The 13,052-nt window shown below is 44.8% G+C and overlaps 1 protein-coding gene across 1 annotated transcript in view; it reads right to left on the reverse strand.

Moving 5' to 3' along the window:
• edc3 (enhancer of mRNA decapping 3 homolog (S. cerevisiae)) overlaps positions 1-13,052 on the reverse strand; it is a 132,063-nt gene that overhangs the window by 59,788 nt on the left and 59,223 nt on the right. Inside the window, exon 4 of the mRNA XM_080215996.1 lies at positions 10,271-10,606. Within this exon, the coding sequence (XP_080072122.1) occupies positions 10,271-10,606 (336 nt within the window). The remainder of the gene's footprint in view (positions 1-10,270; positions 10,607-13,052) is intronic.

A 13,052-nucleotide genomic window follows, 5' to 3' on the forward strand; every position in this document is an offset into this window, starting at 1 on the left:
TACAAAGCCAAAAGAAAACTGCAAAAACCTAGGACGTAGTTCTGGAACTCGCAGTGGGACAGTAGAGGAAGCCAAATCTGAATCTAAAGTTAAGCATACGAACAAATTAATGACAGAAACTCTGCCCTGCTAATGAATATTGTTACAGAAGTTTTAAGTGGGGAAAAAGAACCTCAATTTCCTCATAACAGGGGGATGTCCTGAGCAGAAACTAAAACAGACCAAATAATGATGCAACGACATAACGCTCGGACAAAAAAAAATCTGATTCCACTGCAATCTGATTTAGCAACAGAATTGTCAAGGGATTCGTGACATTAGACCTGCCAACACTATTGTGGAGTTATGGCGGATTGCAATAAATTCTAAGTGACAGGACTGGAAAACATAACTGTGAATCTTAGTCAACCACAAGCATGGTTAAGCACACTATGTCAGATGGGCAGCATCTGGTGCTCATTACACTGTTGCTAACAAGACAGAACTACCCACATGCAGTTGATTATTTCATCGATTGTTGTAGATATAAGAGCCATATTTAATCACTCGGATTTCTATGGTAAACTAGGTGGAGGAAAAACAAATCCAGACATCGCTACCAGATTTTTTTCCAGGGGTAAAGTTTCAGCAGCAAGTTAATTCCTTTCTTCCCCTGAATGCAGATATGTCAAATCTCAGATGTTTAATTAATTACTTCTTAGCACAGAGGTTTATTTTACAAATCTAGAGATTACGGGCTGCCAAATGTTCAAGTTAGCTGTGTGAGAAACGTATTTGTTCCTAGCGACTTTTGGCAGAGTGTTTTCTGCATATTAAATTACAAGTACACTAAATAACAAATATACAAGAAAGTAGCTTTATTTTAGGGGGCACATCCTGCACATAGAGAGGACATTTCAGAGTTCAATGGCACTGCTGGAGTTCTATTCAAGTCGGACTTTATTCTGATTAGCCTGAAAAACTCTGAAAATATCTGCATATGTGGGGGGGGGGGGGGGGTGTGTGTGTGTGTGTGTGTGTGTGTGTGTGTGTGTGTGTGTGTGTGTGTGTGTGTGTGTGGAGAAAACTTCAAATGATTCTGTGAATATGTCAGTTCCGGTTAGCCAGAGCTGGAAAAGCTCAAGCTATCCTACTGGTGACACAGACACAAGAGAGGAGAGAGGAGAGAGGAGAGAGGAGAGAGGAGAGAGGAGAGAGGAGAGAGGAGAGAGGAGAGAGGAGAGAGGAGAGAGAGGAGAGAGAGGAGAGAGAGGAGAGAGAGGAGAGAGAGAAGGGTGGAGGAAGGGAGAGAAAGGCAGAGGGGGAAAAAGAGAAAGGGGGAAAGAGGCATATTCAAAACAGTGTGGGGAAATTGATTATTGGAAGACTAAAATTCCAGTAAGGCAATGACTCTTGGAGAGAGTCCCATTGACTCCAAATCCAGCTAGAAAGGATTCCCTGCAAACCAATACATCAAACACCATGACCTATTTTGCTCCCAGATATTGATAGCAACTCTTGATAGACTTTTGGAAGAAGCTATTGTTTGTAGCTACAATTCCAGGTTGCATCCTTGGCTCACTTCTGTTCCATGAGGGAAGCTTTGGAGGGTGCAGAAGAGATTTACTAGGATGCTGCCTGGAATAGAGGGTATGAGGTATAAGGAGAGACTGAACAAACCAGGGTTGTTTTCATAGAATCATAGAACCCTACAGTGCAGAAAGAGACCCTTCAGCCCATCGAGTCTGCACCGACCACAATTCCACCTAGGCTCTACCCCCATATCCCTACATATATTACCCAGTAATCCCTCTAACCGACACATCTCAGGACACTAAGGGGCAATTTTAGCATGGCCAATCAACCTAAACCGCACATCTTTGGACTGTAGGAGGAAACCCACACAGACAGGAGGAGAATGTGCAGACTCCACACAGACAGTGACCCAAGCTGGGAATCGAACCCAGGGCCCTGGAGCTGTGAAGCAGCAGTGCTAACCATTGTGCTACCATGCCACCCTACCGTTTTCTCTGGAGCGGCGGAGGCTGAAGGGAGACTTGCTGGAAGTCTATAAAATTATGAGAGGTGTAGATTGGTTTGACTGTCAGAATCTTTTTTGCCCCCAGAATTGAATGCGCAATACCAGGTGGCACATGTTTAGGGTGAGAGGAGAAAAGTTCAAAGGAGATGTGAGGGGTGAGTTTCATTTTTTTTACTCAAAGGTGAGTGTCTGGAATGTGCTGCCAGGGGTAGTGGTGCAGACAGATACAATAGGGGTGATTAAGGGGCTTTTAGATAAGCACGTGAATTTGCAAGAAATAAAAGGGTAGGCAGAAGGGATGAATTTAATTTGGTGTCATGTTTGGCACAATATCAAGGGCCGAAGAGCCTGTTCCTGTGCTGTTCTGTTCTACATTCTATAGGAATAACTGCAAGTCATTCAACCCCTGTAGCCTGTTCAATGAGCTCATTTAACGAGACCACTGCTGACTTGCGATCTAATTCCACAGGCAGCACGATGGCACAGTGGTTAGCACTGCTGCCTCACAGCACCAGGGACCCAGGTTCAATTCCCGGATTGGGTCAATGTCTATGTGGAGTTTGCACATTCTCTCCGTGTCTGCGTGGCTTTCCTCTGGGTGTGCTGGTTAGGTGCACTGACCCGAACAGGCGCCGGACAGTGATGCCTAGGAGAATTTCGCAGTAAGTTCACTGTGGTGCTAATGTAAGCCTTGTGACTAATAAACTTTAACTTCTTTTCCTGCCTGTCACACCATCCCCAAAATCCCTCACCCAATTCTCTGAATTGCTTTTACTTAGTAAGAAGTCTCAACACCAGGTTTTACTTATCCAGAGGCCTGCATTACTCCATCTCCAACATAGGTGGTGCTGCTGCCTACTTATCTTGGCAGTCTCCCAGGTCCCTGTCACCATAATAAATGGAGCTTGGGACAAGCCTTTCAGACAGGGTGATTTGGTTAAAAAAAATGTTCAAAGTAATTTTTAACCCTCTCTCCACTGTTGCCAGTGCCCACCAACACCATATCCACCTGCTATTAACCTCCTTTGCTGGATCCCTTGTTTCTCTGGTGAGCAATCATAGAATCCCACAGTGCAGGAGGCGGCCATTTGGCCCATCACGACTGCAACAACTACAATCCCAGCGGTCCTATTCCTGTAACTCCACCTATTTACCCTGCTAATCTCCTGACGCTAAGGGGCGTTTTAGCATGGCCAATCAACCTAATGCGCACATCTTTGAACTGTGGGAGGAAACCAGAGGAAACCCACACAGATACAGGGAGAAGGTGCAAACTCCACAAAGACAGTGACCTGAGGCCGCAATTGAACCTGGTTCCCTGGCACTTGAGGCAGCTGTGTGCCATCACGCAGCCCAAGAGATAGACTAAATTGGTTAGGATTGTATTCATTGGAGTTTAGAAGAGTGAGAGGGGATCTCAGAAACTTAAAATTCTAGACAGGGTAGATTCAGGAAGAACGTTCCCAATAGTGGGGGAGTCCAGAACTAGGGGGTCATAGTTTGAGAATAAGGGGTAAACCTTTTAGAACTGAGGTGAGGAGAAATTTCTTCACCCAGAGGGTAGTGAAAGTTTGGAATTCACTACTACAGAAAGTAGTGAGGCCAAAGTGTTGTCTGATTTCAAGAAGAAATTAGATATAGCTCTTGGGGCTAAAGGGATCAAGAGATATGGGGGGGGTAGTTTTTTTTTAAGTTTAAATTTGTGTCACAAGTAGGCTTACCCCATTAACAATGCAATAAAATTTCTGTGAAAATCCCCTAGTTGCCACACTCCAGCGCCTGTTTGGGTACACAGGGGTAACTTAACATGGCACTCACTTAACCAGCACATCTTTCGTACTGTGGGAAGAAACTGGAGCATCTGAAGGGAGCCCACGTGGACACAGGGAGAACATGCACACAGTGACCCAAACCAGGAATCGAACCTGGGCCCCTGGCACTGTGGGGCAAGCAATGCTAACCACTGTACCACCAGCTGGCAGTATCAGGATATTGAATTTGATGTTCAGCCATAATCAAAATCAATGGTAAAGCAGGCTAGAAGGGCCAAATCACCTACTCCTGCTTATATTTTCTGCATTTCTAAGCTTAGGACTGGGAATCTGGCCTTGAAACAGGCAAATAATGGAAACTGGGGAAAGAATGGATACAGGGGAAAAGGCAACATGAGAGACTGTGAGTCTAAGGGTTTGAATGTGGAATCACAGACAACGAACTTAGTGGACAAAACAGCAATTGCATAACATTGCTCGTCAATGTGACTGCAGAATATAGAACTGCTTCTAATATCTGAAGCAGTCTTTAGAAGAGGGGGTTAAAAATTCTTAGTTAACTCCCTTCTTAAACAAAGCAGCCAAATCCTTCTCATTGCAGTCAACCGGGCAGCCCCCACTACCCGCAAGAAAAACTATCTCTTCTCCCAGCAACAGTTCAGCCCTTCCCATAATAAACAAACGGATGAAACATTTGTATCACACGACCAGACAAAACAAATTCAGCTGCTGCCTCCAACAAGGGAAGTGGTAGGTAGGAGCCCAGAGGCACACCTGAAACCAAACTCCTCCGTGCCAACCACCTTGTCCACACTCAAAGTGGATCAAAGGAGCAACGGTAGGAATTTCTATCGAGTCACTTGCTTAGGACGCAAACACCACCAACAAAGGTTATCCAACAACAGGGAGCGCACAAAGCATTACTAAATGCACAGGACTGCTCTGCTTTCGTGACACAATCAGCATTGCGTTTAAAGTTAAAGTTTATTTATTAGCCACAAGTAGGCTTACATTCACACTATAATGAAGTTACTGTGAAAATCACCCATTCGCCAAACTCCTCTTCTGGGTACACTGAGGGAGAATTTAGCACGGCCAATGCACCCTAACCCACACATCTTTCAGACTGTGGGAGGAAACTGGAGCACCCAGAGGAAACCCACACAGACATGGGGAGAAAGTGGAAAGTCCATACAGACGGTGACCCAAGCCAGGAGTCAAACCCAGGTCCTTGCTGCTGTGAGGCAGTGGTGCTAACCATCATGCCACCACCGTTTTGCATCACACATGCAAGCCCTTCATGAGATTCTCAACTACTCAATGGTAAATGCAGCATATAAGCACACTACTAAGTCATTCTGCTCAGGAAAGCTTCAGGTCTAATGCAGAGTCTTTGATGTTTTATTATCCCAGTCAACAGTTTTCATTTATATAAAGTATAGCACAGTGCTGTACAAATACCCCGAGGCTCTTCAGGGCAATGTTGAGGAGGAAATGGGTGGAGCCCCACAACTGGCCTGGTCACCAGACCCTTGGGGGCCTGGGGGTGGTTGGCAAACATTTATACTGTCTAGTGAAGCCTGGAAAACGCATCCATGGGACTGAGCTCTGAAGCCTTCCAAGAAGGAATGGCCAACCACACAGCAAGTAAGACCACAGGGAGAGAACAATCATTTTATTTGTGTCACAAGTAGGCTTACATTAACACTGCAATGAAGTTACTGTGAAAATCCCCTAGTCGCACACTCTGGTGCCTATTCAGGTACACTAAGGAAGAATTTTGCATGGCTAATGCACCTAGCCAGCATGTCATTCGGACCGAGGGGGGAAAACCCACACAGACATGGGGAGAAAGTACAGACTCAGCACAGACAGACAGTGATCCAAGTCAGGAATTGAACCCGGGTCCCTGGCACGTGGGGCAGCAGTGCTAACCACTGTGCCGCCCATTAATCAAGATTTGATATTTATCCCTTTATTAAGGTGACGTTTCCATTCAAGGTGTTTCAAAAGGGAGGCAAGGAGAGCTGGTATCAATGAGGTAGGGTGGGAGAGCAGGGGGGTATTGAAGCTTTCAGGACTTGTGATTCGGTAGCCACTGTTCTGTGGGTTTGAACTGCAGGACGAAAACATTCCAACAATGGCCAAGTACATAAACTCCATTTTTGTCCACAATTAACGTGTCAAAAACAGACCCAAGGAGTCAATCGTAAAGCTAAGTGGTGCTGGCAGCAACCACACACCATGAACAAAAGACTTGTGGAAAATATTTCTCAAGCAATATTCTATAAATAGTTTGTAATCTTTCGTCTGGCCTAAGGCACAAGATGTTTTGCAGCAGTGTCCTTTTCCAGTACATTATTTCTGAACCAATCTGTCACATGCCCGATGACGCTACAAAGCCACAACATTTAAAAAGAAATCTAGTCCATTTGGAACTATCATTTAACAAAGTGTAAAATGATGCTGAGCTGAGACACGGAACAAAACAGCTCAGACAGCAATTCTGAAAACTAGTTTTCACCTTTCACTCCTCTACTTAAGGTGCAGACTCCTGACAAAATGCGTTGCCCATCGTCCACATGGCAAGTGAGTATTTCATGTGAAAAACGTAGGGTGGCATGGTAGCCCAGTGGTCAGCACTGCTGTCTCATAACACAGTAAGAAGTCTCACAACACCAGGTTAAAGTCCAACAGGTTCACTCACCTGAAAAAGGCGCAACACTTTGAAAGCTCGTGCTACCAAATAAACCTGTTGGACTTTAACCTGGTGATGTGAGACTTCTTACTGTGTTTACTCCAGTCCAACACCGGCATCTCCACATTACGGCTACCATCGTCTCACAGCACCAGGGACCTGGGTTTGATTCCGGCCTCGTGTCATTGTCTGGACGGAGTTCACACATTCTCCCCGTATCTCCGTATCAGCACCTCCAGGTGCTCCGGTTTCCTCCCACACTCCAAAGATGTGCCGGTCAGTTTGGTTGGTCATGCTAAATCATCCCTTAGTGTCAGGGGATTAGCAGGGTAAATGTGTGGGGATATGGGAATAGGGCATGGGTGGAATTGTGTTGGTGCAGACTCAATAGGTCAAATGACCTCTTACTGCACTGTAGATTCTATGGAACTGCGACAAAATGTTTTGCAGCCTCTTTTGGCAAGACTGTAAAATTCCACCTGAGGCCAATGGAGATCTCTGTTCTGGGAACCACGCCCACCCCGGAATCAGGGCAGGCGAGATGGCAGAGCTTCAGACAACATGTTAAAGAGCTGTTTCTCTCTGGCAAGCATCACACCCAATCCTGTTTCACATCCAATAGCCACATATATACATTTTACCAGGGAACACAACGTAGACTTCCAGGGTTTCTGAATCCAATCCAATTCTCCATACTTCTAACCAACCCAACAGCATTGGATACTAATTATAACTTACTGGCCATTCTTTCCTCAAAGACTTGCTAATCCAACATTGAAAAACAAGAGCTGTTGGGCATGTGATTAAACTCATTGAATAAACAAGTAAACCCTTCACAATATAGAAACAACACAATAGAAAGAACACCAAGGTCATGTCATGAATTGGATTTCAATGGTTTCTGGAATCAGAGATGAGGGGTGGGTGATTCGTGACAGATTAATAATATTTATGGCCATTAGTACTGACAGTTCTGATCCTAACACTTGGTTCAGCAGCTTGCAACTCAGATTCAGAGAGTGAACACAAACTCACAGGAGTGATCTCTGTGCCAATGGAAGAGCTCAGCTTCCCCCGCTCTCTCATGTTCCTCTTTGTCCCTAAGTGCCTAATGTAGAAGTCAAAAGCTTGAGAATCTACCACAGCGATGGGCAACCTAGGGTAGTGAGTGGGCCGCAGGAGTGACCCTACTTATCTAATGGGATGCAAGATTGAAATCGGACTTGTTCATTAACCATATACCCCAGGAATAAGATTAAACACATGCCACGTATTTCGTCAGTTCTCAAAAATGCTTAATCATTTATATATTAATAGAACCATCAACTCCAGAAGACAAAAGAAATATTTACATTTTGGACACAGAGGGAGCACAGAGTTCTCACAGTCAATGTTGTGAGCAATCAGCACGCACCTCACTTCGGGCGGCATGGTGGTCAGCACTGCTGCCTCACAGTGCCAGAGACCCGGGTTCGATTCCCAGCTTGGGTCACTGTCTGTGTGCAGTCTGCACATTCTCACCGTGTCTGCGTGGGTTTCCTCCAGGTGTTTTGGTTCCCTCCCAGTCTGACAGATGTGCTGGTTAGGTGCATTGACCCAAACAGGTGCCGGAGTGTGGCGACAAGGAGAATTTCACAATAACTTCATTGCGGTGTTAATGTAAGCCTTACTGGTGACACTAATGAATTTTCATCAAACTTTTAACTTTTCCGCTTACTTTATACGTGAATCTCTTCAGTCATACTGGCAGGAAAGAAAAAACACAGACGGAAACATTCCCCGGACACATTCTCTTCCACCTTCTTCTGTTGGGTAAAAAGATATAGTGAAAACTACTTGCGCTATACAGACAAAACATAGTATTCAAGAACACCCTTTTCCCTGCTGCCATCAGACTTTTGAATGGACCTACCTTATATTAAGTTGATCTTTCTTGACATCCTAGTTATGGCTATAATACTATATTCTGCATCCTCTCCTTTCCTTCTCCCCTATGTACTCTATGAATGGTATGCTTTGTCTGTATAGCACGCAAGTACTTTTCACTGTACCCTAATACATGACAATAATAAATCAAATCAGCAGAATATGGTAACCCTGTGCATGGGTATAGGTCAAACTGTCTTGCGAGGCCACACTCAGAACCAAGGTGGGGTGCATGTGGCCCTCAAACTGCAGATTGCCCACTACTAATCCACCAGGTAACAGATCAATTTTATCCCAAATTCCGTCCTAGTTCTGTTTAATTTTAATTTCCCTTCAGCAAAATGGTTTCTCAGCTCTTTCTACTTTGTCACTCAGGCCCTGGGAAGGATTCTTTCAGAAAATACCTCCACATGAACCCACAAGTAATATCTCACACACTTGACAGAACAGAACATGCTGCACTTTGAGTTCCTCATTAATACAGAGTGAATTGCAATAAACCAGCTGCAATAAACATAAAGGCAACAAGGTGGCAAAGTGGTTAGCACTGCTGCCTCACAGTACCCAGGACTTGGGTTCAATTCCGGCCTTGGGTCACTGTCTGTGTGGAGGTTGCACCTTCTCCCCGTGTCTGCGTGGGTTTCCTCCAGGCGTTCCGGTTTCCTCCCACAGTCCAAAGATGAGAGTGTTAGGTGGATTGGCCATGCTAACTTTTTCCTTAGTGTCAGGGGAATTAGCAGGCTAAGTATATGGGGTTACGTGGGTAGGGACTGGGTGGGATTGTTGTTAGCGTAGGCTTTGATGGGTTGAATGGCCTCTTTCTGCACTGGAGGGATTCTATGATTATGCAAACAACATTCATGAAGATACTTCTCCCATCCACCTCTCCCCCATTAACCCAAGCCAGCCCACAATACAAGATTGTTGTAAATTGGATAATTATCAGCGAGGGGTGAAGAATTCCATCCAAATACGAATAACGCAGTCTCAGCAAGTTGTACCTCCAGTTGTTGGCCAAAATGAAGAATGGACATTAGGAGATGCTATGAAGGGGCCTGCAAGAAGGCAGCACAGTAGCATGAAAGCAGTGCAGTGCCACAGTAGTTAGTACTGCTGCCTCAAAGCGCCAGAACCCAGTTTGATTCCCAGCTTGAATCACTGACCGTGCAAAGTTTGCACCTTCTTCTTGTTTCTGCTTTGGTTTCCTCCAGTTTCCAACAACAGTCTGAAAGACATGCTGGTTAGGTGCATTGGCCATGCTAAATTCTCCCTCAATGTACCCAAACAGGCGCTGGTGTATGGTGACTAGGGAATTTTCACAGCAACTTCACTGCAGTGTTACTGTAAGCCTACTTGTGACACTAATAAATAAACTTAAAATTTAAACTTACACAACCAACCCACATTACCAATATTCTAATGGGTCAAGAACTGAGAAGGAATATGTTGTTTCAGATTTTTCAACAGAAGTATCTTAGAACAAGTTTATTTATTAGCCACAATTAACTTCACACTGCAATGAAGTTACTGTGAAATTCCCCTAGTTGCCACAGTCCAGTGCCTATTGGGGTCAATGCACCTAATCTGCATGTCTTTCAGAATGTGGGACGAAACTGGAGTACCCTGGTGAAACCCACAGAGACACAGGGGAGAATGTGCAGACTTCGCGCAGTCACCTGAAGCCGGAATTAAACCCGGGATCTGGGGCTGAGAGGCAGCAGTGCTAATCACTGTGCTGCCCCGGTAACAAGTTAAAAGGGGTACAAATGCACCAATTCACTGAACACACATCTGCTTAAATTTGAGTCTTCCTTTCTCTCAATTAAATCGATTTAAAACTGCAGTTAGTCTCACCAGTGCAATATTCTTTGCCACTGTGCTGTGGCACTGTGATTTGCCTGTAGACAATAGGCTCAGATTCCAGGATGTTCTCATCATGGCGATATCGCGTCGGCTTCTCATTGGGGGTGCCCCGGGACCGCGTTCCGTTCCTCCTCTCGAAAGTATCTATCTCCTCAAACACGGCTGCTTTGTCAAAGAGTGCTAGATTGCCTTCAAAATCAAAGTCCGTGTCAAGAATTACTTCAATTCCATCCCCAAAACATTCGTCGTCTTTATTTTTCATTGGTCCATTCTTGACTCCATTTTTCTTTGGCGTTGCTTGATTTGGAATCTTACTGCTCGACGACCCTGAGGGGGGAAAGATGAAGAACGATATTGAGATTGATGTGTCAAACAAATACATTGTAAGGATTCAGGTCTCCCTCTCCCTTGCAAGGCCCATTATATTAATAAGTCTCATAACATCAGCTTGAAGTTCAATAAGTTTATTTGAATCATGAGTTGCTCCTTCATCAGGCGAGCGGACGAAGGAGCAGGAGATGAAGGAGTAGCGCTCCGAAAGCTCATGATTCCAAATAAACCTGTTGGACTTTAACTTGGTATTGAGACACTTTTTACTGTGCCCACCCCAGTCCAACACTGGCATCTCCACATCAAGGCCCATTACGTACTTAATTATGTCTTTGTAACTCAGTTCAATTGCCCAATTGAATACTTAAAAACCTGAGGAACAGGAGGTGAAGCTATCCTGCTCCTCGAGCCGTCACCACCTTCAGTGAGACCACGACTGAAGCAGAATTTACACGGGGTGTGCAAATGGATTGGGCGGGTGCTGGGAAGTAGGGAGAGGTGTGCGTGGAAGCGACAGGCAGTCAGGTTAGAGCAATAGCATGTGAGGAAGCTGCAAAGTTTGGGTTGCAGTAAGGCCGTAAGTTGGCTAAAGGAAATTTCAGGATCTGGGATCGCCTGAAGATTTTGGGAATTACACTGAAGTTGTTCAGTTTCACACAATATGCTACAGAAATGCAGCATTCACTCCAACTGGTCCATGTACATGCACCACACAAGTCTTTTCCTACCCCCATACATCTTAACATCAGCATGTTCTAATATGTTGCAATAGCCTGAAAGTACAACTGCACTGTTACGTTTGCATTGCAATGGAGGCTAAGCTGTTGACTTGTATGTATATTTATTAGTCACAAGTAGGCTTACATTAACATTGTGAAAATCCCTTAGTCACCACACTCCGGCGCCTGTTCGGATACATCGAGGGAGAATTTAGCATGGCCAATGCGCCTAACCAGCAAGTCCTTCACACTGTGGCAGGAAACTGGAGCACCTGGAGGAAACTCATGCAGACATGAGGAGAACGTGCAAATTCCACACAGATAGTGACCCATGCCGGGAATTGAACCCAAGTCCCTGGCGTCGTAAGGCAGCAGTGCTACTCACTGTGCCACATTCCACCTTGGAACTGAAGTGTATTTGCTTGGCACAGAACTCAGTCCTCAATTGGGGCAGCTTGCACTCAAGTACCAAGCGACAGCTGTACTGTGACTGTGGGGTGAGTTAAGGTACGTCGGGTAAAATATTGAGGTGAAGTCTATTAGAACAATCAGCAAGGGAAACAGATAGGTGACCAATAAAAAAAAAGTCACAAAGCGAGCCTTTTTGTCAAATGAGTCATTACATTCCTGCAATTGACAGGTTCAGAAGTAACTAATCAGAAAGAGGGGAAAAAAGTTAACACTTAACCAACAAGGTAGAAGACTAACTGACAGCACTGCAGAGACGAACTCAACAGCCTTGACGTATAAATGAATATTCTCCACCTTGGACCCTGGTAGTGGCTACAGTAAAAGGTAGGTTTTAAAGAAAAAGATTGTGCAGCAATACTAAGTCTTTGCGGTGGAAGAGAGTGATTGCATTTCAAGGGTTACAGGGAGAAGGCAGGAGAATGGGGATGAGAATATCAGCTATGGACTCGATGGACCAAATGGCACAATTCTGCTGCTGTATCTTTTGGTCTTATGGCATGGAATATGTCTCTACAAATCAGTCCATGAATGAGGCATATTCCAGAATCAGCCAAGGACACTGGGTCATGCATGTTTGTCAAAATCTCAATGCATAGTTCAGAACATTCCTCAATTAAGTAGTTCCCTGAAGAATGAAGCGGGTGGGGGGCGTAGGAGAGTGTATGAGATGTATCACGATAAATGATTCAATGTATGTGTGGCTCAGATAATGTCTCCAGCTAGTTATCTGGCAACACCACGAGTGAATGTCACATTATAAATAGTCACAACGTTCCTAACAAAATCTCGGCATTGCTTCCTGGTCTCAGGAGATGAAACATGGAGATATGCCTGGAACAAACTTTCAACTAGCACCCTGCCCCCACAGAAACATGCAGAGCATTAGTATTCCACTAGTACATTGTGTAACTTTCTTCCCAACAAAAAATGAATATACAGAGGTTAGGAATACTGCGATAACTCACTTCTGACTCTCCAAAGCCTATCCACCATCTATCAATAAGGCACAAGTCAGGAGTGTGATGAAATACTCCCCACTTGCCTGGATGAGTGCAGCTCCAACAACATTCAAGCAGCTTGACACCATCCATAAGAAAGCAGCCCTGCTTGATTGGAACCACAAACATTCAATTCCTTCACCACTAACGCTCAGTAGCAGCAGTGACTACTATCTACAAGATGCACTGCAGCAATTCACTAAAGATCCTTAGACAGCACCTTCCCAAACCCACAATTACTTCCATCTAGAATGA

This window comes from Carcharhinus amblyrhynchos, chromosome 32, assembly GCF_965287045.1.
Source record: "Carcharhinus amblyrhynchos chromosome 32, sCarAmb.v2.hapA, whole genome shotgun sequence".
Lineage (NCBI taxonomy): Eukaryota > Metazoa > Chordata > Chondrichthyes > Carcharhiniformes > Carcharhinidae > Carcharhinus > Carcharhinus amblyrhynchos.